Genomic DNA, 27,957 nt, shown 5'->3' with positions numbered 1-27,957 from the left:
CAGTCTGTCCATTCGAGGAATCTTAAGTGAAATTCAAATTCAAATCTGGTACACCAACACACAGCTAAGATGCCCCACCACGTGCTGGCTATGGGGACGGTGTTGGCGGCCCTGGGGGCCAAGGCAGCTGGGTCCGCTGTGGACCCGGCAACCTTCATTACCACAGGGGCTGCGCCCCTAGGCAAAGGGATGGGCTCTGCGCTGCTTTCTGTGAAGGCTGGAAAGGCAGCAGCAGCGGCTGCTGCCCCAGCGGCGAGCTCCTTCCTTGCTCACGGCGGGGGAGACGCAGCAACACAAGCAGCAGCAGCAGGAACCTCTGCACTAGTAGCCAAAGCACCTTCGGCGGGGGCTTTGACTGGGTCTGCGGCTACTGCATCGAAAGGAGCGGCGACACTTCTGGCCAAGGGCAACGCAGGCGGCGCCGCTGCTAAGGCAGCCGCGGGCCCCGCAGGAGTGCAAACAGCAATGTTGAAGACCTCACAGAAGGTCTGTCTGGCCAAGAAGAAAGCAGCTGTGGCGAAGGTCAAGCCCGGGGGGGCTTCGGGCTCCAGTTCTGCGGCCAAGGGCAGCAAGGCGACGGCGAAGGCGCACGGGAAGTCGTCGGCGGGCGGCAAAGCAGCAAAGGGAGGCGAAAAGAGCGCGGGATCCAAAGGGGGAGAAGCAGCGCATGCAAAGCATGCAGAAGGCAAAGGAAGCGGCGACGGCGGCCACAAAGGACATGAGTCCGGGCATTCACACAGCAGCAGCAGCGGGCACCATCACCGCCACCACCAGTCGCACCACACAGAAGGTGCGCGCGGAGGTGGAGGCGGGGGAAACAGTGGCTTTCCCTCCACCAATGACCATTCATATTCTGGGGATTACGGCAATGGGGAAAGTGGGTACTACGGAGAAGAAGAAGTGATGCCAGGCCCTCTGGGGCCTTCTTCCAAGGCTGGGTTTCTGCAAGTCCATCAGGGACCTGCTGACGCCGGCTCTGCAGCTACGGCCGCCTCGTTCACGGGTACTTCCCACACAGCCACTACAGCAACTACAGCAACCCACACCGGGACAGCAGCAGCAGCAGCAGCAGCAGCAGACCACGCCGCCGACGTTGCCACAGCTGTTCCGCCCGGAGATATGGGAGCTTCTGTCGTGGACCCGTCAGCGGCAGGCGGGAATTTAACTGGCGGCGACATGGGGCTCTCCGCCGACCCCGGGGCGGAAGCTGCAGCAGTTGAGGAGGTGGCGACGGGCCCGTCCAAAGGGTCTGCTATTCTAAAGGGGCTGATGCAAGGGGCCCTGGGTATGGAAGGCTCTGAAGAACAGGGCCTGCTGCAGAGCGTGTCGCAGCAAGCGGGCTACAACATCTTTGGGAGCGTGCTGGACAACTCGCCCGTGCTGGGTGGCGCCGCCGCCATCATGGGCGCAGCAGCCATGGACCCCACGGCCGCGGGCGCTGACTACGGGATGGGAGATGTTGACACGGAACTCGTAGAAGAACAGACTATGGCGGTGGCTGCGTTCCTCCCGACGCTCTTCGGCCGGCTCTCAGGCCTTGGGAATCCTCCCAAAGGCCCAAGCACAGCCAAAGCTGACAGCCGGCTGCGGAGGAGCGACTCTGCAGTGTCCACTGTGTGCTCGAGCGACGGCGCTCTCTCAGATGGAAGCCCCAACTCATATCCTGAGCATTTATCAGCGCGGCGAGTCATCAGATCCCGTATGGACCTCCGGAAGATCAGCTATGCAGCCTTTCTCTGCTGACGGGCGCGTACATGGAAGTGCACGCACACTTGTGGGCAATACACACCGTCGACAGCACGCCTTCAAGTGTAACATATGTTAGCTGGCGGCACAGCTTAGGAGCCGGGACTGTCCAGTGCCTAGGCTAAATCAGTTTGTAGAAGGGCCGCCAGCCGTATACTGTTTTCACAAATTGCTTACTTGCTGCGGGGAGCAAAGACACAATAGCGACATGTTAATTGTCTAGAACAATGGGACACCGTAGCCCGTTAAACAAATTTGCGAGGCCCTGCGTTGCCGGCGAGGCCTCCAGAAGGAAACTGTCCGTTTCCTCTCTTCCGCCTAGTTTGCCTGTAAAGGCCCCCACGCAATTTGTGGAGAGCCGCAAACTCACCAGTGTTGCACTGTGTTCAGCTAGGTGCTCCGTTATGCACACTTGACTACAGCGCTGCTGCTGTGGCCGGCTCAGGTGTCGTCATTGGGTGCTGTTTGGGAGTTTCGTGACGCATTAATGGCTGAATAAAGGGCGCTGCCCATAGAAGAAACTACGGCGATAAGGGCCGTGGCTACCGTAGGAAGCGTAGCGGCAGATGTGCTGCTGAACAATACCGTTCTCTTTCCGATGTGGCCTGAGGCTTGGGGACATGGCGGAGGCCTTTCTGCCTACGTATGTTCCCCAAGGGCTCCCCACTAACTCCGAAACTTTTTGAAGGCCATCTATTTCAAGTTCCAAAAAACGCGCTCCATCTGCGGTTCCTCAGTGCGCCTAGCGGCTAACGGAGGCACAAGTCGCGATACAAGTGCAGACAAAAAAGCAAAATTGTTGCCATGCAACAAGCTTTTAAATTGACGTTGCTACTGAGGCCGGGCAAGATGCACACAATGGGTTTCACCAACACCTCAACACTATAAAAATTTGGGTGAAGTCACGCATCTTTGAGGCTGCGCTGCGCGCAGCAACAACCCCGCGCACCACTCCTTGCCTTCTTCGGCTCTTGAAAATTGGAGCCCCGGGGCTACATTGCTGAGGCACAGATATGACAGGCTGTCTGGGGGTAAGGCGGCCTGCCCAATGCAGCATGCATAAAGCGCGGCAGAAGAGCAAGAAACATAATAGGCGCTTTAAAGCAGATACAGAAGGCCCAGAATCCAAACAGAGAGTACAACCGGCTGCAAACAGCCCGCCAGCACAACCCCGAAAGAGCCCTTGACGGATGCTCCGACAGAAGCAAATAAGGAGCCTTCCTCCTTCGTTGCCTATGTAGTGGAAGAAGGCCCCAACATTGTAGCATCCACCTAGCAATGTTTGTAGAGAGGAGCTGGAAAGTAGATAGCATCCCACTAAGCTGCGGTTCGAGTTGACGCCTTCATTTCTTGGCGCCAAAAAGGCCTCCCCCAGCAGCCGGCTGCTGTGTGCTGCCAAAGAGACCCCCGCCAGTCTGGGCACCCTTGTTTGCCCCAAAGAGGCCTCCAGTCCCCTGATTGGCAGTAGAGGCCGCGAAAAACCCTCCTGCATTCTGCGTCCCTGTAGAGGACCCAAAAAGGCCACTGCCTTGTGTGCTTGTGGATGTCCCCAGGAGGCCCCCAGCATTTCCTTGCTGACTGTTAGTGGAGGCTCCGAATAAACCCCCTCCTGAAGTAGTTGTCTGCTGTGTTGTGCTGCCAAAGAGGCCCCCTGTCGTGCCCGCAGCGGGAGTCGCCGAAGAGGTTCCAAAAAGACCCCCACCTCCTGCATTTTGCTGCCCTGTGGATGTGCCACCGAAAAGGCCCCCACCTTGCGCATTCTGCTGCCCTGTGGATGCCCCGAAAAGGCCCCCTGTGGAAGGTTGTTGCTGCTGCTGCTGAATGTTGCCAAACAGACCTCCACCTCCGCCCTGCGTGCCTGTGGAGGCCCCGAAAAGACCCCCTCCCCCAGCAGCAGTGTTTGTTGTGGACGGCGCCCCTGGCGCTGCCGAGCCAAAGAGGCCTCCTCCCCCTGTGCTGGAGGCCCCAAAGAGGCCCCCGCCTGGTGCTGTGGTTCCTGCTGCGGTCTGACCCCCCGTACCAGCCGTATTGTTCGAGGCACCAAAGAGGCCCCCTCCACTTGATGTCCCAAAGAGGCCTCCGGTGCTAGGGGTGCCCTGTTGCTGTTGCTGACCCGTATTTTGTGTGCCGAAAAGCCCTCCCCCGCCTGCCGAGGCACCCCCAAAAAGACTCGTAGCGCCTCCCTGTGGGGCCCCCGCAGATCCAAGGAGGCCACCTCCAGCGCTCGTGCTTGGCTGCTGGCTGCTTCCGAAAAGAGAACCACTACTTCCAAGTAGTCGACCTCCGCCTACACTTTGAGGTGCTTTGTCTCCTATTGCACTGGCACCACCCAACAAGGAGCCTGGGGCCGTCCCACCTGAAAACCCAACACAAAACACTGTAGCCGCTTTTCACATGATGAACGCGCCGGCAGTACTAGTAGCAGTAAGAAAACGCAGGACCTGTAGCAAAGACCCTCCACAGCTGAAGTTATTTTACCCTGACTGCGCTGCATGTCTTCTGTCTTCTCATCTTCGCTAGCTGGCAACAGCTTTATGCCTGCTTGCTCGAGGGCTTCTTGCGCCTCCTGCACTGCCTCAATCAGTACCAATGCCTGCATCCAGGCAACAGGGACCACAGGAGCACAGCAGGAACATGAAAGATCTTTCAGGCGCACGTAAGAACCCCGGAACTGAACAACGGTCTGGACGGCACACAATGTTACTGGGGCCAAGGGCATGAGCAAATCGGGAAGCCCAGAACAGCACAGTGCCCTATGTACCCTCTTCGATGCATTTAGTAAGAGGTCTCGCTGGGCCGCGACGATTTCGGCTATCAAGACGCCATCTGCTCTTCTGGGAGAGGCGCCCCGTCCAGAGGCCAGTGAGGCCTCTTGTTGACCATTCCCGTCAACGAGAGGCCCCCCATCGCCATCGCCAGGCTCTCCCTCTTGGGCACACCGCAGCTCCTGCAGCTGAGCTTCAAGAAGAGAAAGTCGTTCTCGTGCCGCCCCAACATACTGCAAGAGCTGCTGGATGCAGGGTGTGGACAGAGCGCAGGGTATCTGCGGAAATGCAGACAAACATGGCTTCAAGCCCTGATCCTCAAATCCTGAAAACTGAACTGCGCAGTTTCATCGCAACTCCCTGGGTAATTTGTCCACACATGCATGCGCTGATGAGGCCACCAAAAGTCCTTGAACAGCGGTGATGCCAGGTTCCTAGTTGGGTACTAGCTAGCTAGGCAGTAACTACCTATGCGAGGTTGCTAGGTATACTAAACGGCCATTTGGCTGATTAGCAGCGGCTCCGGAGTCGCACCTGGAGCGGCAGTGCACAAGGCGCGTCAGCCGACTGCGCCCCCATTCCAGCGGCTGCGACTGCGAGGTTCTGCATGAGTTGCTGGTACAACTGTTCAACTTGCAAGCAGAAACTCTGCAAAATACAAAATACAAGAACGCGCGAGAGAAGGTGCACCGAAGGAGTCTATTTAAAAGAAACTCTTCGGACGTTCCCCTTGTATATCAGCAGCAACGACTACATAGCACACGCCAGCTCTGGAAAGTCCATATAAGCTCAAGGAGCTCCTCCTCAGGCTTTACAGCAGTCTTTCACAGGCCCCAGGGGACCCTTAAGAAGCCCGCATGGCCTCCAGCTGCCCAAACAACAAATTAAATAAGCTCTTCAGGCTTACCTTGTCCCTCTCTAGAAGAGGCTGCACTGCAGTTGTCTGCCGTTTCGTCACTGAAATGCGATGGCCTGCGGCTGCCACTCTCGCCGCCTCCGCCGCCAGGCCTCCCTCGAGTGACCCGAATGACCTGAAAGTAAAATGAAAACTGAAAAAGGACTCAATTTCCTTTACACTGGCGCATGCGGGCTGATGGCACTCTGGGTGTGTGCGGGACACCCGCCCAGCAAAGCGCAGCTGAGAAAGAAAGCCTCACTTTTTCAAAGCAAGAGTTTGAGCTTGCAAGGATTCTAGTTGTCTCTCCTGCTCCCTGAGCTGTACCTCCACCTCTCGGGCCCCCTGGGGCAGCTGCTGCAGCACTCTCCCCAAACTCTCTAGAGTGGGCTGTCTCGGCAGCAAAGCAGCGGCACGCCAATCTACATTAGCAAAGGCAGCACTGCTGATGTTGACTCCCTTTGAGCTGCCGGCACTGCTGCCGGTGACGCTGCTGCTGCTTCCCAAAAGGCCACCTGCGCCGGCGTTGGTGGTGCTGCTGCTGCCAAAGAGACCCGTACCCGTGTTGCTGCTGCCGAATAGCCCCCCCGTATTGTTGCTGCTGCTGCCGCCAAAAAGTCCACCGCCTGTGGTACTGCTGCTGCCAAAGAGACCCCCGGTTGCGGGCGCTGCTGCTGCTGGCTTAGCTGCACCAAAGAGACCTCCAGTTGCCCCAGCAGGCGCTGCTGCACCTCCAGCAGCAAAGAGGCTCCCCCCACCCACCGCACCTAGGTTTGACCCAGCAGTGCTGCTGGAGGCTCCCGCAGCAGGAGCAAGGCCTCCAAAGAGGCCTCCTCCTCCTGTGCCAGTGGCTGTGTTGGTGGTGCCGCCGCCAAAGAGGCCCCCACCAGAGACTCCTGTACCTGCAGGCTTTCCAAATAAGCCTCCGCCAGAAGTCTTGTTACCAGCGGTTGCTGCAGTTCCAAAGAGGCCCCCTCCCGTGGTACTGGGGTTGGTCACGGAAGCGCCCCCAAACAAGCCCAGTCCCCCCGTTGAAGGGGCTCCTGTAGAGGCGTTTGTTGCTGTTGAGTTTGCTGGTGCCGTTCCTGTCGCTTGGCCCCCACTGCCGAAGAGGCCTGTAGTCCCGCCCGTCGCTGCAGTGGTCTGGCTAGTGGAGCCGAACAAGCTCCCGCCTGTGTTTGTGGCTAAGGCAGTGGAGCCGAACATTTCTTGTCTCAGTCTTTTCTACGATGCTCAAGAATTGAATCTGAAACTAGTAACTTCTTTCCGATATCCAACACCGAAAAAAGACTCGCCACTGAAGAAGCGCCTGCCTTCGGCCCCAGAAGCAACTTTAAGAAGAGCAGTTGGGCCTCACGAGAACATGCGTGGAACTGGGAAGAGGCCTGCTACAAATATGGCTTGAATAGAGGAGCTGAAGGTGCCAAAGAAGCCCTCATGAAAGTTGGGGTCCTCCACTCTAGAGGGCCCCAACAAGAAACAGCAAAGACCGTGGCGGTTCCATGAGGCCCTTGTGTCTCCTTCAAACCAGAGCCACGTTGCTTAACTTGACAGTTTAAGAGACAAATACAAATATTGCAGCTCCTGTGCTGTAGCAATCTCTGTCTGAAACTTCCAGTCACAAAGATAGATCCACCAAACCACCATTGCACACGATCTCTAGTGGGGGGCCCCAGCCCGCACCTACTTTGCGCAGCGTTTCTGGATGTCGATACTTTCCTGTAGGAGCGTATATCTGCTCAGTTACTCTTAAACGACAGGTCTGTTGATCTAAAATGAAACAGTATTTGGTGATGGAGCTCGTCAGCATGTGACAAAGGGCAACCACCTCCAACCAGGCGTTATTGCACATTGGAATGGCGTAGGTCCTGCGGTACCTATGGTGGATTGCTTGCTTTTAAAAGTTTTGTGAATTCTTTTCGTTCTTCTAGCGGAATACTGCAAGAGCGTTTGGTTCCCGTCAATTACGATTTACTGCAGGCGGCGTACCTGCTTCCTAGTGGAGCGCTGGAAGGCTTGCGATTCAGTATCCAATGCAGTGCCTGTACGGCACTGATTAAGAAAACAAATCTTTGGGACCTATTTTATCCACAATATGGCCTGGACACCAGTACATAATGCAATATGTCCAGTAGAGTCAAGTGCGGCGGTGGCCTGTGGTGGGCGTAGACTAACCACAAAGCTTTGGACCAATAATAACTGTAGTGTGACATGAGGATGCCGAGAAGACACCAAAGTAAACTGGCAAGGTATTGTGGAGTATGTTGCCCTGTGAGAGGGCTAGACAGTGTTCGCGAAGCCGTGCTGCGAGGGTAAGTTTACACAGTAAGCTCAAACTTTACAGCTCAAGAGACACTAACAGTGGCTCGAAAGGGAAATGCTCTGTAGGTTAATATGAGGTGGGCAAACTTTTAGAGAAACTGTACCGCAGGATGGCACTGCATTTTTCCTAATCAGAATAAGAGTGGTGACTCACCGGCACGTGCCTTCACAAGAAAATTGAGCTGAGCGGAGTCTTCTTTCGCCTGCTCTGATATATTAAGTACTGTTTTCTTCCGAATATTTTTATTGTACATGTATCTTCATGGCTGGAGGCTCTTGTTTGCACATGGTTCCCTCCCCTCTGCCCCTTTTCTATCGTGTTTGAGCCGATTCTCCCAGCTAGTGGATGCTTCTATACAGTTAAGCGCTGTTACTGGTGCCCATTTATCTCCTGTATGATATGTCTGGTTTTCAGAACGTTTATTTCCTTTTTGCCTCCCTGTGGCGCCAAAGGTTGCCTGTGGTTCCCAAGCTCGTTTCCCCACCTTTCTCCTAACGTTTTCCAGAAGTGGCTCTTATTTCGATAGCCTGTTATCCGCGTTTTGGCAGGTACGGCACAGCCACGTATACTGCCACATTGCCCGGTGATAGTGTTCACAGGCCCGCGTATCCTACGAGCACTGCCGGGCTGGGCATGCTATGCCTCTCCCTTCAGAATAAGTACTTTTCCCTCTTTCTGCACTTGCGTGTGCCGTTCCTCACGACCCCTTGCAAATAGCTCCTCACAATCGCTTCAACGCATTGACGCATATCCTGCATGGCACTTCTATTCAGCCGTTTGCCAGGGTGTTCGTGGCCGCAATTGCCCACCATCGTTTTCCACACAAATCATGCCACCTGCCATGGAAGATACGTCACCAGCCTGCATCCAGTCAGAGCAAGAAAAGTGTTCTCATGTTTACTAAGCTCAAGCAAAAATATCAGCTACTTGGGGGATAATAGCTCCCCGTGAGCATATGTCACAAAGGTCCGATACGTACAGGATTGCTCTTCCACTTGTTTTCCGTTGTGGATGCCATGCCAGCCCCCTGATATTAGCTGTGAGCTAGGCTGCGCATTGCCCTTTTAACTACATTGGGGCCGTCCATATTATCAGGATCAATGCAGTAGAGTGAAGCCAGTAGTTAAGGGCCGCTGCTGCCGAGTGCTCACGGACGCCAAACGCACAGCAGTTGAACCGGATCCTCGTGCTGCAGTGTGCTGTAGGCGACTGTCCAACGAAGAAAGACTGAGCACATCCCAGTTCCACAAGCTGGAAACGGTGACAAGAAGTCAAAAACGGAACCATTCGTGGCTCTGCGAAGGACTCTCCACGTTACGGAAAAACAGGGACAACTGTGAAACCACCGAGATAACAATGAATTCAACTGACTTAAGAGCTCTTGTCCCTAAACTGGCATTGGCAGAGCAGGATGCTCTTGAAGGGTAAACGGAGCCCGCCTTCTTCGCAAACAAGGTAAAAACAAAGAAAGCGCTCAGTTCATCAGGAGAATCTCAACCCGTAGCAAGGTGTTGCTGCCTAGCCGTCAAATGCATCATAGTGACCGTCTACATCTAAATACAATGTTGAAAAGTGTCAAACCTAGGGAAGCATTGAACGCCTGCGCGGCTGAATTGAAGTGGCTTCCCTCTGCATTGCAGCACTGTGCACACCATCACCCGAGACACTTGTAGGCGGGCCACATGGCGGGCCACATGGCCATTAAACCTCTTCCAGGCTCATCTTTTGCTACGGAAGCACACACTAGCAGAGTCGCTTCATTGGATGCTACCAGCCTGGGCATTTCCCTACGCACTGTATGGCCCATCAATTTGCCCGGTATGGTCTCCATGTGCAGCCAAGGCTCAAGCTTCTGCCTTTGCAGCTCAAACTGACTGCTCAGTCCGTGAAAAATGGTAGTCTCTTGCCTTTCTCTTTCAGTGAATTTTGCACCTCAACTTCCTAGTGTAATCACCCCGCACTGCGGCCCGTAGCTGCAGAGCACAATTTCACCCACAGTTGTAGTTGTGCAGAAGAACACACGCAACTCTTATTAAATTCATGTACTAGGAAGTGCCGCTTAATCAGCCTCTGTGACTTGATTGCGTATAGAGCTACCCTTAAAGATAAGCACAACAGGAATGCCACACTCTGCTTCGCGAGCAGCAATTAAAAATTCCGGATCTCTGTCCATATAATTTTCCCCTGCAAAAACTAATTTGACACGTAGTGCCTGCTTCATTGCAGAATTCGAATAAACGGTGCAGCTTCCTCGCAGAATCTCCCAAGAAGTGCCCGAGGTCAACTACTTCAACACGGGCCTCCGTGCAAAGGCGTAAACGTCCACACTCCGCAGATTGAAACTTTGATATCTTCTTAAACCATCCCATGTATACATTGATAATAGCTCCATAATTCCAGCGACGTCTCACGTTCATATTCAACGCAGCATAAGACAAATCTAGGAATCTAGGAGGAGCAGAACAGCACATGCTTTCCCCTTGAGTATCCCTCCTACGACCGTCGGAACTATAACTTTACTGTCTCTGGTCGGAACTGAACTCTAACTTTACTGTCTCTGGTTTCGGTTTAGACTCATCTAAACACAAATTTAGACTCACCAGAATTATGAAATTACAGCCTGTTAGCTTCTACTGCAAATAGGGCTACTGTAGACGGAAGAGGCAAATGTCTGTCTGTTCGGGGCTGCAGTTCGGGCCTGCAGTAGTCGCCCCATCGTGGTGTTCAGCTCCGCCTTCATTGTTTTGCTTTTCAAATTTCCACGAGTAAAACAAGCTGGCTTTTTGGCTACGGAATCGGGCCGCAGAGATGGTCCATCGGGGGGGCCCTCAGTCTGTCCGACTGTTCGAGTGGGGTTGCTGTACAAACACACTCAACCCCCCGTGCCCTTGCGTAGACTGAAAGCCTAACAGTGTCCACTAGGGACAACCTTAAGTTGTCACAGACCGTATCCGTTGCTACCAGGGACGGTTCTGCCTTGGCTGTTGCCTCTGTCTTGAATACGAATAGGAGAAGACATTGTGATCACCACTGCCCCCTGGATCGACTGCCGTCACTTGCGGCAGACCCAAAGACAGTTGCAGCATCAACAGCATCCTCATCAAAACCGGAGTCAACAGCGACAGCAACAACAGCAGCGGCAGCAACAGCAACTGGCACAGCAAGAAAAGCAACAACAGTGGAAACGACTGTAGCAGCAATTGTGTCTGCAAAATGAACTCTTCTGACACCGAAGACGCGCACGAGATAAGCTCCAGGGAGGAAGAGGCAGAATCAGGGCCTACTTCCAGGAGCGGGGGAGGCGCCAAAAGGGCGAAAAAGACAATTGAAGAGGTATGAAAGACGTGTCCGTATAAGCTGAATAATCGAGATGGTGAATCAAATGGGACTTACACGTCGGTTTGCTTCTATTTATCTTCTCTAGCTACACATGGGGAACAACACAACGATAAGCACAAACTGTAGCTTTAGGATGGCGATCCATACGCATGTATGCCTGCATTTTCGTTTTGTTCGTTCGCTTTTGACCCCGTAGTTTTGTCTTTGAGGTACACTTATGCGTGCGCTACGTGAACTATTTTACATGCTCTCACTAAATAGTGAGCGCAAAATGCTTGTTGAGAAAGGAAGGTTAGGCGGTGGTCAAGAATCCCGCCCCTCACTCTACTTCGGTATCTGCGGTACACCTCATTCTTCGTTCCAAACGCCTTCAAAGCCATTTTTGTTTCCTTTCATAATGGTTCAGAGGTACCAGAAGAAGTCGCAACTAGAGCACATTCTATTGCGCCCGGACTCGTACATCGGCAGTACGGAGATAAGTTCCCAACAGCTATGGGTGATGCCTGAAGGGGAGCCGCGAATGCAGCAACGAGTCATATCGTTTGCTCCGGGGCTCTACAAAATAGTTGACGAGATATTAGTTAATGCAGCAGATGTGAAGGCGAGAGAAACAGAGGGCGGCGCGGCGCCAAGGGCGAAAATGACGGCTATCAAAGTCAACGTGAACCAGGCCGAGGGAACTATCCGTGTATGGAACGACGGAGACGGTGCGTCTTCCCCTCTGTTTCCTCCCCTGTAAAATATTTGCGTTGTTTATTTTGTTCTGCATGATTCAACATGGCTTTCTGGCTCGAAGAAGTAGAGCTAAGCATTCATCCAAAAACCTGCTTGCCTCGTTGGTTGTGCCTGCCGTTTGCTTCCCGTCGTTTCCTATAGTGGACGCTCTGCATCTCCAATGGCGCCCCCAAAAAGCCTCTGGCGCAGAAGACGTGTGGTGCGTTTAGGTATTCCCGTCGCGATTCACAAAGAACACAAGGTGTACGTTGCGGAGCTGATCTTCGGTCAGTTGCTCACTAGTGACAACTACGACGACACAGAGGCCAGAGTGACGGGAGGCCGTAATGGCTTTGGCGCCAAGTTGACGAATATATTTTCTACATATTTTGAAGTCGAATGCGCAGACAGCAAGAGAAACAAGTGAGCCGATATCGCTTGATTCTTTTCTGTCGTCGCTATGTTTTCACCACCAGTGTCCTGCCTTATGCACTTTGTCCCCCCATCCCGCGTTTGCTTGGTTGTATTTTTTCCTGCATATCTCTGTGCCTTTTCGCCTCTGTCTGCCCTTGCCTTTGGCTTCATAGACCTAGTGGTTTGGCAGTTCCAGGTTTTCGCTCTTAACTTTTCCCTGGCTATAGTGACGGAAGTGTAATTATGTGCCTCTTCCCTCGTTGTCCATGACACAGCATCATCTTAGTCAGTATTTTCTCCATCTTTTCGCTATGCTTCGATTTGGTGCCATCGAGCTCAGCTGTTTGTTTGCTGCTCTCTTCGTTCGGTCAATCCCTCTGCTTCTCCACTTGTTTCTGCCGTCTCTTTGTCGCATTATCCATGCTTGATATCGCATGTAGCTCTTGCCGGCTGCATCTGGCCCTCAGATTGTTGTGTTTCGGGGTTCCCCTATTCTCAGAAAGATTAAGGTTGTGTGGACCGACAATATGAGCAAACAAGATCCTCCGGTCATTTCGCCATTTAATGGGACGGGCGACTACGTGGCCGTTAAATTCAAACCTGACCTTCGCCGTTTTGGGATAACGACGTAAGAAGGATGCTCTTTGTTGCATGCCGAGGTTTCATTTCCCAACACCTGCAAAACTGCTTCCCGAGTGCACACGCAAGTGGTTGTCGAGTCGTCCGTCTGTTGTATCTTCGTCGCAGGCTTGATGACGATTTGATCTCTTTGCTACGAAAAAGGTGCTACGATCTGGCTGGCACTGCAGGAACTGCTGTTTACTGGAATGGCATGCGTTTACCAGTACGCAACTTCGTAGAATACGTAGACCTGTACCTTGGGGAAAGCCCATCAAGAAAGAGAGGGAGCAAAAGCAAAGGTGGAGGACGAAAGAAGAGAAAAAAGAAAGGCAGTGACGGTGAAAGTAGCGACTCCACGGGAGAAGGGACAGAGAATGACACAGAGACTGCCCAGGATGGAGACAAGGAGAACGAAAGGCCGCCTGAAAGGCAGACAATTAAAATTCACGAAAAAATGCATAGATGGGAAGTCGTTATTAGCCAGACGGGTCGGTCGCGTGTAAACACGTTTATTAGAGATGTTCAAGCACACGCAGCCTGAAGGACTAGGCAGAAACGGAAAAAAGCTGAATGGGCAGCACAGTAGTAACTGATCACATGTGTGCTGTGGACACTGAGACTGAAAGACATGCGTTTCCAGTGTTCCTGATGCTGTGGCTCACTTCGCTATATTGTACGCAGACGGCAGCGCGTTTTCTCAGGTGTCATTTGTCAACAGTATTTGTACGCCTAAGGGGGGCCACCATGTAAATCACGTCATAGAGCCGCTCTTGGCGGCCTTAGTTAAGAAGGCGAACGCCAAAAATAAAGGAGGGATGGAGATCAAGGCCGCGCACGTGAGGTCGGTATCACGCCGTGGCGCCGGGGACTATGATAGAACAACGTGATGTCTTTCAGCTTGCTAATCAAATGATAGCAGGATGCCACTAGGCATTAACGCGTAAGACCGTGTGAATATAGATAATGTGTTGAAACGGTACATAGCTAGCCCGTCAGATTTTCGTGACTCAGGCAGCACCTCTGGGTATTTGTCAAATGTCTTATTGAGAACCCGGCATTCGACTCGCAAACAAAGGAGACGCTAACCACGACTGTTTCTCGCTTTGGGAGCAAGTGCAATTTGTCAGAGCGGACAATAAACGCTGTCGCTAAATCTCCTATCTTAGAAGGGGTTCTCTTGTGGGCACAGACAAAGGCACAGGTACAGCTCACCTACGCGACGAGACCCCATGCGGTTTTATTCCTTTGCGGGTTTCAGTGCTAGTCAACAGTGCGTACAGAATCGACGACACTCGTTGGAGTATGCTTGAGCTGTATGCTTGGCTATCTAGACAGATGCATGAATATCTTGATTAGGTTGAACTGAGGCGTCAGATGTCAGTGGGAAAGACGAAAGGCAGAGAACGTCTCACGGGCATTTCCAAACTTGAGGACGCTAACGAGGCGGGTGGGCGCTAACTGTGTGTGGCTTCGTGCGTTGCATCCCCTACGCAAGAAAATTTTTTCGTGACCGCTCACAGTTAGCTTCGCAGGGCTTTGAGCACCGTTGGCGCATTGGCCTGTGCAAGAAGTTGCGCACGTGTTGCAGTATAGCCTTGGCGCAGCCACTGGTGTGTCCCGTGGCCATTTAGAATGCTTCACTTGCATCAACAGCCCAGGGGTACCGACTTACGTGCTTCTTTGATGTCGTGCACAGCGCAGCCGAGCCAGTCAGTGACGCTGCATCATGCTAGACGGCCGCAGTGCCAATTGGTGACGCAGGGGGCCGTTATGCCCAGGAGTGCACTTTGATCCTGACAGAGGGTGACAGCGCCAAAACGTCTTGTCTTGCGGGCCTTTCTGTCGTTGGCAGGGATAAATATGGCGTGTTTCCGCTTCGGGTAAGTTGCACGACCGCAGAGCCCTTGAGGTATTATATCTGTCGCCTTGGCATTGCATTAAGATTTGCACTTTGAGGGGAGAATCCGCACTAAATGATTCATATGATCAAATTTCCACTGTGAGTACTATGTATGCTGGTATATTTAACCTGCATTACACTGCAGTCTCTAGAGTCCCTTTGTACTTTGTTTGCGGAAAGGCGAACGCAGAACGGTTTGGCCTGGTGAGTTCCTTCAGGGGAAGCTGCTAAATGTGCGCGAAGCATCATTCAAGCAGCTAAAGGAGAATCGAGAAATACAGAACATCCTCAGAATTCTTGGACTGCAGATTAACGATAAGTTGCAGGACGCGCGGGGCTTGCGTTACGGATCCCTCATGATCATGACGGACCAGGTAAGTCTTGCACTGTGCTTTGAATTGGATGCAGAGCTTTATGTCTTTGCGAGGTTTGATTCAGACAAATTATTCGTGTAAGTTTTGCCTAACTGAGCGATAGCGGGGAGCCAGCGGGGTCTAAGGCGTGCATTTGCTTCGCCTGCGCAGTGTCCCTACAGGACTATGATGGGTCGCACATAAAGGGGCTTCTCATCAACATGCTCCACCACTACTGGCCCCAGCTGTTGCAGTGCAACCATTTTCTCACCGAGTTTGTCACACCCATTGTCAAGGTGAAACCGTAGTACAGATCCTGACAGCGGCACTTGGGCAAAATACACGCAAGCATCACATTTTTGTTCATCCATGGGGTAATCTAGGAACTTGTTCTGACTGCTCCCAATGCAGGTATCGAAGGGGTCGGTCGAAAAGGCATTTTTTACCCTCGTTGAATATGACATGTGGAGGAAACAGGCGGGAAACCTCACCGGTTGGAAGATAAAGTACTACAAAGTCTGTCACGTCTGACAAAGGCGCAGATGGTCGAAAGAATGTGCACAGACTAGGCATGGTACAATACGACTAGTCCAGTCAGTATCTGCGTAAGCTGGGCATTCAATCGTGTTGAGTGGCTGCAGGGGCTGGGTACTTCCACCGACAGAGAGTTTAAGGACTACTTTCAAGCACTGGATAAGCATCGAATCAGATTCCGATGGACAGGCAAGACATTGCACACAGGCTTCTGTTTGAGATTTTTTGTGCTCAGTGCCTTTCTCATGTCAAAGCTATCTCATGCTCCCCAAAGTCGCAAGGGGGCTGTCTGTATGGTCAATAACCAGTGCTGATTCAACACTTCTCCATGTGCGTGGCTCATTCTGTATTTTCCCTTCGGTTTGCAGGCACCGGAGATGGAGAGTTGATCGATATGGCCTTCAGCAAGAAACGTGCAGAAGATAGAAAGCGTTGGCTGCAGGGTTATCGTGAGGGCACCTTTGTTGACCATTCAGTGAGGGAATTGACGTTCTCCGACTTCGTAAACAAGGAACTTGTTCAATTCTCCAGATACGACAATGAGCGTTCCATCCCTCAACTTGTGGATGGCTGGAAAGTCGGGCAGCGCAAAGTGCTGTTTGCAGTTTTCAAGAAAAATACGAAGGCTGAATTGAAGGTCGCCCAGTTGTCAGGCTACGTAGCCGAACAGAGTGCTTACCACCACGGAGAACAGTCCCTGCAACAAACTATCATAACCATGGCGCAGCGGTTTGTGGGCAGCAACAACCTGAATTTCCTTGAGCCTGTTGGACAATTCGGTTCGAGGAAAGAAGGAGGGAAAGATGCGTCTGCACCGCGCTACATCTTCACCAAACTCGCGCCGTACACTCGTCTAGTCTTCCCTGAGGCAGACGACCCACTGCTGGAGTACCTTTATGAAGAGGGTCAAAAGATTGAGCCCAAGTATTATGTTCCTGTCATTCCAACTGTGCTTGTCAATGGGAGCGAAGGCATCGGAACAGGGTGGTCTTCCTTCATCCCCAACTATAACCCAAAAGATATTATCTCTAACTTGAAAAGGTCAGCATTCCTCACCACACCGCAACATGCCACGTGGAAAAAACGTCAAAACACATATGCTCACCTTCCACAAATTTTTGTGAGGCTGGACGCTGTGCCTTTGAAAGGGTCGTAGATCCATGCGGTAAGCGCATTTTCTTCTGCTGCTTGTTCATGAAGATTCATCGCGGGAGAGGAGATGGTTCGAATGAAGCCATGGTACAGGGGGTTTAAGGGCATAATTGAAGAAAACGCGACCAAAACTGCATTCGAGACCATTGGCATTATTGAGAAGAAAGGGGAAGATATCATAGAGATTAGCGAATTACCCATCAAGCGCTGGACGCAGGTACGCTCCGGTAGATATTAACTTTACACTCACCAGAAGTTAAAGAAAAAAGCATTTACACGTCATCCTAAAAGAAGGGTCTGCTGATTCCTAAGCTTTACTACAGCAAGGCTCATTATTGCAGTTGGACTGCAGGTGCTTTTCGGATTCGACTGCAGGATTACAAAGAATGGATCGAAGAGCAGCTGCCAGCACCCGACAAGAAGGATCCTTGGATTTTCGACTACAGGGACAGCAGCAGTCATGAAGACATTAAGTTTGTTGTTAAGCTTTCGGCAGGTGAAAAGAAGGGCCTGTCGCAGGCTTTGCGCAACAGCTCAGTTTCGTTCTCACCAGTCATACGTAGCAAATTAGCACAATTTGAAGGACCGTCTGAGGTGCTAGCTTTTGATTGGTTATGCCTTTAGATGTTTCGCTATCGTTTCAGAGCGCCTTGAGGGGGCCGATCATGAGGGCCTTGTGAAAATGTTTCGTCTCAAATCTTCCTTAAGTACCCAAAACTATCACCTTTTCAATGCTGAGGGGAAGGTTCAAAAATACGCTGATGAACTTGAAATCATGAAGGCCTTTGCTGCCATTCGCTTGGCATTCTATGAGGTAAGTCATCCGCACCCTTTCTTTCCTCCAAAGAACCACAATCATCATATCTTTGACGGATGGACATCTTCCCATACTTAGCATTAGGCAGAATGGATCCTAGCGTCAGTTGCCACTACGCAGTACTTCAGCCCCGGCGCAACTAAGCAGGAAACGTAGCAACTTACATATATAGGCCTCTGCAATAGAAAAAGGCTGTGATGTTCTTATGATTGCATTGCGCGGCGCCGCAGAAGCGGAAAGCTTATCTCATCGCCGTGTCGGAGAAGGAAAGATCTATTATGCACAACAGAGTTCGCTTCATCAGTTCAGTCCTTTGCGGAGAATTGGTTGTGAACAACAAGCGCCGTCAAACTTTAATAGAGGAGCTATTCGCTAAGGCAAGCAGTTCTACAGGAACTGTAGCTCTTTCGTTGTTCTCGATTTTCTCACGCTCACCGCGCAGTAGCAGACATCATGCGGCCGAAATATCGAGCGTATAGGATTGTTTTAGCCATAGGGTTGTTTTAGATCCAGGCTCACGATTTAACGCCCGTGCCTGGAACAGGCACTGTCCGGTTTGTTTTAAGGGGTATGACCCCATGAGGGAACTGGAGAAGAAATGTGCATGTCTCATTGAGAGCATCCTCAAACGTGAGACCCCCCAAGAGCATGGCTTGTCCGTGAGTTGTATATGCGATTCGTTTGCACTCTGCAGTTGCTTTTGGGCACTAGCACTCTAATGGAGTCTAGTTCTTGTCATGCCTATTTATCTGGGGAAAAAACACGTCGGGTGTACATATATCATTGTACACTGTGCATGTGCTCAGGAAAAAGAAAGTGCCGATGAAGAGGTGCCGACTGCATGCGGTTGTATAGGCTCGGACTTTGACTACCTCGTTGGGATGCCTCTGTGGAGTCTAACGACCGAGAAAGTAATCATGACTCGTGCGACAATTACTCTCGTTGTGTTCAGTCATAAATACACCAGCGAAGCTTTGTGCCTGTTTTCTTCTGTCTGTCATGTACCTGAGGAGGACTATCTGTAGATGCGCATAAACAGTAAATAAAGTACCTCGGTATGTAGCAGGAGGCCCGTGATTAAATCAGCAGCAAGAGGCAGTTCGCGGCTCAGGCCTTGCAGTTCTCAAGCTTGGCCGAATATGGGGAAAAGCACCCTGAGGGAGGAAGAACGCCTGTAGTCTCCCGCCTTAGCTTTGTCCTGCGCAGCAGCTGCATCGTTCATGACCAAGCCACCAAAAGCACAAGCACCTGAATTTCCTCTTTTCGTCCTCCGTATCTGTGGATGCAGGTTGAAGATTTGAAGCGGCAGCTGCGCGACAAAGAAGTTGAGCTTGAGAATCTTCGGCAGACAGACATCCGCACCTTGTGGTTGAAGGACTTAGACGCCCTTTTAGAAGCGATTGAGAAGCAGGTGATGCGTGGGGGACAACTATTCGTTCCAGCACAGCAGCATTCCCTGGGGAGATGCCCTGCATGTTCAAAGTGAGGCCGGCCTGAGCGCTTACGTTCGCGTCCGTGCCTTTGTGACCTACGTGTCTATAGGAAGTTGCTGATCAAAAGCAGAGAGAAGCGGACCTTGCCTTCCACAAGCATTTGGAGAACAAGAAAGGCCTGAAGGGTCTCACAGCTTTTAAGGGAAAGCCGAAGGCAGTGAAAGGAGGTGCACCCAAAGCAGCACCCAAAGTGGGGAGCGCCAAGTCGACATCCAAAGCCCGTAAAAAGGTGCCAGTTCACCTCAGCTTTGCTCGCCAGCTCCATCCTGAATACTTTGCAGGCTTTTGACATCAGGACTTAATTTGGCTGCCACGTGGGACAAAGGAATCTGGTCGCACCGCTGTTATGTTGATGCAAATATGCAGGCAAAGCCAAGCTCTGACGAGTGTGTGGGCTCCTCAGATGATTCAGATGAGTCTTCAGATGAAGTGAGCCTTCCAGACGATTCTTCTGAAGAGGATCGGCCTTCCAGGAAGCAGGCGAGACCTCAGCAGGCTCCGACAACGAACGAAGTGAAGCCACAGGTGTCTTCAAGGCCTACTGCTGCGTTACCGACAGCTTCAGATGGACACGGCTTCGCATCGTTCTTGCAGTCACATGAAACTGCAAAGGCGACAACGGGGAAGGAAGAAAACACCCCACAGGCGCCAGCCGTTCGACCTCCACTTCAGTCGCTGTCGCTTCTCGACCGACTTAGACTGGGAGGAGGGAATTCTTTCTCTTCAGCCGCTCCCATTAGAACTAAACAACTAACCCTGGACGAGATATTTGCACCTACGGGCAGCAGCGCGGCCAAACCCTCAAATTCTCCAAAGGCTGCTCAGCTCGTGCCCACCAGCGCGGCACACACCATGTGAGCAATCTTCGTTCAGCTGGGAAGAATTTGTGCATGTGCAATAGCCATCCACTACCACTGAAGCCGAATTTCGCATAATTGGGTCGCTAATGATCGCGTCTGTATGCAAGAAGTAGGTTGCCTCAGAGTCTCATTGCGTGTTCTGTCTCGCATGCACTCAGAAACGGACCTTCGGCGCCGACTCCTGATGCAGCTGCTCTACCTGAATCTGCAGACCCCACTACGGATCATTCTGTGACCAAAACGCCGCCGAAACCCAAGAGACGCAGGGTGCTGGCGGACTCCGATGATTCGGATTCCTGTGTAAAGTCCGGAAGAAAAGCGAAGTCGTCAACTCCTATGAAGTCCGCGCAGTCAACACCGCAAAAGCCCAAGCCTCGAGAAACTCCAAAAAAGCGGCAATTCAGGAATGATGATGCTATATGCCCTGCCACAGACGACGGTAAGAGAAGTACATCGTTGCCAGCAGACTGCTTCTCAAAGCCATGGTCGAATACCTGGCTGGGCTCCATTTTCGTATGTTTTTTATAGATGCAGTATGTCTTCGTTGTAAGTTTTTCACGTGGTTTACAGCTGTGGGGAAAGACCGTGCATCTTTTGCTATTTTTTCTCCAGATTTGGGCGTGGAAGTATCCCCGATCGCGTCTAACAGGCCTCGTCGCGCGGCGGCGCAAGCGCCGAAGAAGTACACCGTAGACTCATCGGATTTAAGCGGAGACAGCGATGCTTCTGAAGAAGCTTCGGAAGCAGAAAGTGTTTCGGACAGCGATGAGTAGATCCGCGGAAGAGTGGGACGAGTTTCGCCATTGTGCCTACGGACAGGATTTCCCCCGTTCAAAGTGCAGCAAAACACGATCGCGTTTGCAGAGGTACTAGATTGCTAGATCTGACTCATTTTACATGGTCTTGATTCAACATGTAGCGCTTGCCCTTGCCTGTTGCCACTGGACGTTAATTTATTCACTTCTGGAACCAAGGAGCTGTCCTGCAACGCGCAGTCAGTGGCTTTTGAACGATTGAAGCCAACAGCTTCATCAGTTGAATGCCTGTACGAAGGCACCTGTACAGGGAGCATCCGCGACGAAGAAACGCCTACCCGCACTGCAACTGAAGTGGCGAGCGGCTACCAGGAAAATACCCCCGCATATTAGCCTGATCCCAACGTGCACCCAAGGTACCGTTCACGATTACGCCAAAATACCTGAACGTTCTCGTCACAGGCAGAAGATGAAAAGCTTATACGAATACTTCTAAACATAGCATTTCCTCCTTGGGCCAGAAACAGTGGGATGCTCCAGGCTGCGGGTGAATACCTCTCCATATGAAGCATAAATCTCGGAACCCTTCAGCACCTTCGCAGTAGTTCGTAGTAAGACGCGCCTGAAAATTGGCAATGAACGTGTTTGCCTGCGTGAATTGGTTCCAAGCGCACTGTAACGCCGGGACGCCTGCGGTCGGCGGGGGCTGCAAACGCACCTTTCTTGTTTGAACTTGACAAATTCGGCGTTCAAGGCGCATTTGTTACCGTTGTCATTGACATACCTTGCGAATACCTAACGCACACCGCGCAGCCTTGCGTTCTTATGATGCTATCTACGCCGCTTGCTACTTCTTTTTGCAGATCGGGCGTGCGGGTCATTAATTACGACAATGATGGGCATGGGAGATACGCAAAACACGCCTGCAGAACTTGCCTTTGGATGCATCGTAGCATCTATGTGGCAGTTAATATGTCCAGTACCCATAACATATTGTCTGTCTTCCAACCGCAGCAGTTGCCTGCATAATGCACCATCTGCACTCGCCGAAGACTACTTCCGTTAGGCTGAATCTCTTTACTTTCTAATGTGTATCAGTCCGACACCGCTGCCGACTAATGGACAGAAACAAGGGCCCCGAATATCAGCTTTAATTCCCGAGCTAATCCTCCTGTAGCGGAGGCCCACATTAGGCTCTTCCTGTCTCCGAGGTACTCGCAAATCCATGTCCCCGGTGCGATATCTAAGGCAATCGAAGGCAGGGATGTAATGGCCTTAAAAGAACACGAAAGAAAAACCCATTCTTTGGAGCAACGTGCATCGGAGCTACAACTGTCACCAGAATGCACCATAGTGGGTATTTCCTGTCACTGAAGCAACAGCACACTGTTGGTCAATAACTGTCATCAACCGCCTTGTTTCCCCTCACCCTCTCCAGCAAAGAGTCCTAAGCCTGCGCCGGGGATTCGTGAAGCATTAATAACGAGGGCACCTTCTGGTAGAAAAGACCCGTTGGCACTGTTTGACTTTTGTGGAAACTTATCAAGCTGGCTCGATTTCATTTGAAGCGTTGTCAACTTCACGATGAGCAGTCGATTGAGGGCGCTCAACAAGCAGCAGACCAGGAGTATCGTCAAGTGAGAACGTTGGAACTACAGAAGTTTCAGTTTCATGTCTTCCCAACAAGTAACCCAGCTTTTCTGATCATGCAAAAAATTGCGAACTGAGGAACGGGATCATCGCCTCTCATCGTTAACAAAGTACTAGCTCATGAGAACGCAGTTTCGTCTCTACTGATCGGCAACATAAAAGCGACAGATCGTTATTGCCAAAAGAACAGCCTCTTTGAAATACAATTTATGGCGCCTTCGCGTGCTTCCTGCTGAGGAGGTCCACAACGGGCCGTCATCGTGCTGGTTGTGTAGAGCGGGGCTTCACACTGATACCACACACTCCTCAGCATCCAAGCGTCATATTATGTATTATGGGCAGGTTTACAGCTCGAAATTTTGCCTTAGCGTCAGGCTGTACTCGTATAGAGGTGCACAAAACCAAAGAATTCGGTGCATTCCTTCGACAAGCAGTAACCGCCCCTCGGACAAACTTCAGTTGGCTATCGTGGTTGTTTGGGGTTTGGATAAATTGTTCCCATGAAAGATAGCCCTTGTGTATGAATGAGCAACGTGTGTGCTTAGGGTTTGGTTCTCGTTTGGCACAATATGTGATGCGCTGTGTAACATCACAAATTCTATAACAGCGTTCTTCGCGTGACGCGTTCGGTAGTCACATCAGAAATAAGCCCCCTAAAATCGAACTTCAAAATTAATATGAGAAAGAGTTTATTGAGAACACATAGTAGGAGGTGCAAGCCCCAAAATGCTATGTACAGGAAGCAGTGACTTATCTTGAGCTCAGCTACATCTGGGCGTCGGCATATGGAGCGCGCATAGCCCACCCTAGTTTCCAAAAGCCTGCGGCTCGCTCCACAATCGAGAATTTAAAAAGTATAAGTGTCTATTCTGTTTGCTGTATCTGCTAAGGGCACCTGGCCCAACAGCGTTTTCGGACTGCAGCGGGAGAGAAAGCACCTGTACAGACTGAGGCTTTACGTAAAACCCCAAAAAGGACTCCACAAGACGGCACTAGACAAGCGGTTATGTGAGGCAATATTCAAAGGGGTTGACCCAGAAAACCACAGCAATGAGGCTTAAGTTCATGCAGGATAACGCCATGGGGACGCAGTACTCCTCAGCGGGCCTGATGATTAATACCTCTCTTGCATGTGTAGTAAACACAATGTATGGTTTTTTCGTCGAAGTCTTGAACAATTCTAGCCCCCACATTGAAGCGCTGGAAGGCCACGACTACTTTCGCCCCCACTACCCGAGAGGAACGCGTCCAGTGTTTCTCGCGAAATGCTTTCCTGGCCTGGGCCACTTTACCCAGATCATTTTATTGGAGCACTGGCCCACGAAGTGCACAAATTGTGAGCACTCGGGGCCTTTTCAGTAATGCAGGCTTGGCTAGCCCTGTCCCTATCATTCGTTAATTAGGGGCGAAAAAGGCTTGAGGTCCTCGTACGCTTTGAAGAAATCTGAAGGTATTCGAACGACCGCACTGCAGTAAATGTGCTCATGAACCATACTAAGCCAGTTCTAGTGGCTAGATTCAGTGTTCGCGCGTACTCCCTACGAGAGACTAAGGCTCTGGCGGGCGCCCCTCTATCACCTTAAGGTGACTGTGCCATGAGCTGTCTGAAAAGTGCGATGACTATTTGCAGGCATCAGAGTCGGTCTTGTCAAGCATCGGAAAGCTTAGTTCCGCTCTCCCAGGCGTATTCAGAGGCAGACTTCCTCGATACCCGCTGTAATGAGAGGTATGGCCACGTAGATTCTCAAAGTTTCCCTCCAAGCATGCAAAGGAGCACTGCTGTCTATATTTCTTCGAGACATCGGGGCATGCACCAAAAGCATGAGGGGCAGTTCCCTTTCTCAGCTCTGGGAAAATCAAACGTAAAGCAACTGCCTTCACTCTTCCGGTATTTATCGGGCAGCTGGCGACATCACTGACACTGCCAGCCACAAATGCTGGGCCTAGCTGTAGAGAGTCCTGAGCCAGATCTGCTGCACAACAAACTTGCTTCGTGTTACCTATTTCCTAGTGCATTTGGATTGTCATTGTTCTGAATTGTACGACGGACGAAGGTTGTTTCTTCCCAGCATGGTACTACACGTGCTGTCTCTTCGTTCGCTCCACCCCGCAAGCCAGAAGCTTGCGATAGATGAAGGGCCCTCTTCCTCAAAATATGCTCACTATCACAGAAGTTGGTTACATAGGTTGACTTTTCAGCTTAATTTAGTACGGGCATGACAACGGAATCCGCTGCCGAGGTTCAGGTGACTCATGTGTAATACTGTTGGCCAGAAAGGAGCGAAAAAGTGTAGGGGGGAGGTCCATAAACTGGAACAATTACATCCAACATACACATTTGCATCATATATGAAAAAAACAAAGGTCTGGGTGTGGATAGACCCTGTGGGATCTGCATCTAGTCCCCGCGGATTATAGCCACCAGCCAGAAACCCTGGGGCGAGCAGGGGTTCTGTGCTCGCCTTGTAGTCATGGACTCTATTTTTAGTGTCTCAAAGTGTGCTCTTCATTGGCATTTTCCCCTTTTTACTCTTTTTTTGAGACATCAGAAGAGTTTCTAGGCTAACCGGCTGTGAAGAAAAAGGAGCCAATCACGGCTCGGTTCGCTCCAAGTGGTGATACTATTTTGGATTCATGAAATGTTTCGCACCTCTCTGTAGAGGCACTCGACACCATAACAGACTCAGCGCCACCCGGCGAGGACATGTGACGCTAGAGTCTCGCAGTATTAGTGACAAAGGAGCATTCAGAAAAGTCTGCAACGGAGAACTCCACACAACGGGAATCCACCTCAGTCACTATACACAGCAAGCAAAACAATCAGAAGAGGAATTGACGAAGGCGCTGAGGCAGCGTGCGAGACGGGGACCATCTCCTGGGGAAGAAGTACAGCTACTATGCAGAAATAAATCTACACATGCCCACAAAGAACTGATTGCGGAGTTTGAGCTCCTACGAAAGATGTCAAGTTAAAAGCGCTTGAGAAAAACAAATTCAGAGCTCCACCACGAGCGAGGAAGCACTATTACCTGACTTTTATTTCACTGGGGAGACCCACTTCTCTCATGAGCGCGTGGTCATACTGAAGTTACACAGTACGCAAGGGCAGGCACTTCCTTACTTTCCTTACAATATTTTTCGCCGCAACTGATGTGCACTATCTGCTCCTGTGCTTGTTCAGGAACATAGCTTACGTTACCCCCACGCTCCTCCTTCACGCTCCAGTTCACCGTCCAACAATAATCCAGACGACACTCTGTTTGTGTTTCAGGCAGGGAATATCTTTACATCACTGGAGGGTTCGTTCTTCCTTTCTCTTGGGATATATAGCTTTTTTCTCCAGCTATAACTGTATTCTATGAGGTTGTCTTCTGTCCCAAGTGCACACATCAGTGCTTTGCCGCCGTACTGGCACATGCTGCATTTGTTGCCTGCAGCAACAGCTGGTACTGAACATCGCTTCCCACGTCGCTCCGCCAACAGCCTGCGAGGCACATTGCATTCCCTAGCATAGCGCCCCATTTCATCAGAATTCCTGCACGTTTTCTCGAGTTGTCTGGTGTAGCTGTTCTTGCTAAAGCCTCGCTCGCAGATTTGACACTTCGGTGGCACGAGCTACCCAGACCCTCTTAAATTGTACCATTAATGCGGTTTGCACTCCGAGCAGCTTTCATGCAGATTAGATCCCACATGTTTGTGTGACTTCTTCGTTAAGCTCGCCAACCCGCTGAAGGGGTCTGCATTGGTTCTCTGTTGCTTCCTCCCACGAAGGGAGATGGATTTTTGTGCTGCCTTGCGTGACTGTCATCCCTACGATTCTTGGAAGTTTGATACAGCAGAATTCCAGCATCCCGGTTCTTTCTGCCGTTGCATTGCATTTTATTGGGGCGCAAAACTATGCAGCGTGCACTTCATGATGTCCCTTCAAGTCGATCAATGTCCCGATTCATGCCTTCTTACCCAACATCTGAGTTCGCTGTACGAAGCAGAATCTATCGTGAACCACTTCTTCACCAGCTCCCAGCAGCTCGGCTTATATGTGTAGTTTCGTTAGAACTCATCTACTGTGTCACGAAAGGGCTCATTAGGTAACTAGCCAGATCCGTTCCCTATCAGCTACAAGCTATTTTTACGCGGGTAATGTAGTGCGCGGCGCCTACTGCTGCGACTACGCTGCTTCCTACCCCTCGAGCACGTCTACGAACTACGCCTAGCGTAGCCCCATTTCTCGGACTCTACAGCTCTATTCCACAGAAATACGACATTTCCTAAGTGTTTTCAAATCTGTCTAGTCGATTAGCCCCCCTTCTGGGAGCTCACCTCCTAGGCCCTATGGGGAGGAGGTCCCCACTGGCGCCGGCGCTACCGCCAGCCCCAGTCTCCACACAATTTCCGCACATTCCACGTATTTATTAGAACTAACTAACAGTTTTTCTTATTTTTTTCCCCTTTTGGGAGGGTCCTGTCCTCCTCCAGTGTTGCGGCCCCCTGTAGGTCGCTAGCTAGCTATCATCTCTAGGACACTAGCCAGCCCCATTGTAGTTCCTGTGCACTACAGGTAAAGCGTATATTTGCATTTCCTAGTACGGTTTTTATGGTGTTTCCTTTCTCATGACTCAAAAGGTATTGTGCTGTTAAATTGTGATAGAAATGCGCACTTCTTTGGGTATTCTTCATGGAAGTTCCATCTCTATGGGCACAAGACACTATAGCACTGTTCCTGAAGACTGGGTGTAATACGTAAGCAGACTCCCTGCTGCCACTACGTAGAGATCTAAGTGCTTCTCTGCGACAAGCATCCCGACAAATCAAGTGAACACTTTTTAAATCCGGACAAATTGCCTCGAATCATGTTTCACGTCACTTTTTCCATAAAAAGCGAGACTGTAAAAGAGCTTCCCCTTGGTTTTGACCTCCTAATGTGCGTTGGTCTCTCAGTAACTCAGTTATCCTCGAAGTCCTGAAAGGCGGTTGTCGCTCCTTGCCTGCTAGCACTCCTAGCGAGCTGGCGCTCCTAGCCGGTTGGCGCTCATAGCTGGTGGGCTCTATCTCTCCCTAAACGTATTCCACGGAATAGCTTATTATATGCTCACTGGTGAACCACTGTAGTGCTTGTGCCCTACACTGAGGGCGTCGTTGTACGACCCCGTCGTCTACGCATTTCCTGCGCCTCATTCAAGCTTTTTGTTGGGTTGGTTGGCTCGGTAACTAACGATGACTGCGATAGCTGTAGTCGCGCATTTTTGTAGAAATCTCTGGTACAGGCTCTCTGCGAGCTCCTTTGACGCTTCCGCATTTGCGTATGCGCAGTTGCTTATGCCACTCTGACAGCGCGCATTTGCCCGAGGCCAAAGATGCCGTTCTAGTATGAGCAGCTGTTCAAGACTAGAATAAGGGAGTTTACGGACCCTCGCTTCACCGAGCCCCGTCTGGTTGGTGAACTGTCTCCACTACTCCCGGCTGATAGAGAAACTCTTTTTGACAATCCTCGCGAATACTACAAACAATCAAACAGTGGCATGCATTAAATATAAAAGAGCTATGAGCTCTGAAACACACTGAGCTATGTAGAAAACGCGGAAGGCCATTTTGTTCTAAGATTCCCAAATGGCAGAAGGGCTGCTTC

General features: G+C 51.2%; 3 protein-coding genes across 3 annotated transcripts; 2 read left to right on the top strand and 1 right to left on the bottom strand.

The window, feature by feature from the left end:
• Positions 1-69: 69 nt before the first annotated feature.
• Positions 70-1,743, top strand: ETH_00028475 (uncharacterized protein; the record flags this gene model as incomplete). Its single annotated transcript, XM_013377128.1, has 1 exon — positions 70-1,743. One exon carries the CDS (start codon positions 70-72, stop codon positions 1,741-1,743), a length of 1,674 nt encoding a protein of 557 aa, XP_013232582.1.
• A 1,346-nt stretch (positions 1,744-3,089) lies between these two features.
• ETH_00028470 (uncharacterized protein) lies at positions 3,090-6,612 on the bottom strand (the record flags this gene model as incomplete). Its single annotated transcript, XM_013377127.1, has 6 exons — positions 3,090-4,102; positions 4,225-4,339; positions 4,508-4,789; positions 5,046-5,159; positions 5,419-5,542; positions 5,669-6,612. 6 exons carry the CDS (start codon positions 6,610-6,612, stop codon positions 3,090-3,092), a joined length of 2,592 nt encoding a protein of 863 aa, XP_013232581.1.
• Positions 6,613-10,942: 4,330 nt separating this feature from the next.
• Positions 10,943-20,699, top strand: ETH_00028465 (DNA topoisomerase II, putative; the record flags this gene model as incomplete). The annotated part of the gene is made up of 23 exons (XM_013377126.1): positions 10,943-11,062; positions 11,475-11,775; positions 12,013-12,205; positions 12,696-12,824; positions 12,944-13,305; positions 13,499-13,658; positions 13,829-14,018; positions 14,174-14,264; positions 14,579-14,697; positions 14,936-15,091; positions 15,253-15,366; positions 15,482-15,563; positions 15,973-16,645; positions 16,805-16,973; positions 17,132-17,252; positions 17,401-17,570; positions 18,140-18,232; positions 18,380-18,484; positions 18,862-18,984; positions 19,116-19,295; positions 19,433-19,920; positions 20,085-20,365; positions 20,539-20,699. The coding sequence occupies 23 exons, from the start codon at positions 10,943-10,945 to the stop codon at positions 20,697-20,699; spliced, it is 4,581 nt and encodes a 1,526-aa protein (XP_013232580.1).
• Between the last annotated feature and the right edge of the window lie 7,258 nt (positions 20,700-27,957).

This window comes from Eimeria tenella, genomic scaffold (assembly GCF_000499545.2).
Source record: "Eimeria tenella Houghton genomic scaffold, Eth_scaff46, whole genome shotgun sequence".
In the NCBI taxonomy this organism is placed as follows: domain Eukaryota; phylum Apicomplexa; class Conoidasida; order Eucoccidiorida; family Eimeriidae; genus Eimeria; species Eimeria tenella.
The sequence above is the reverse complement of the archived record's forward strand: the minus strand, read 5'-3'. Positions and strand labels throughout refer to the sequence as shown.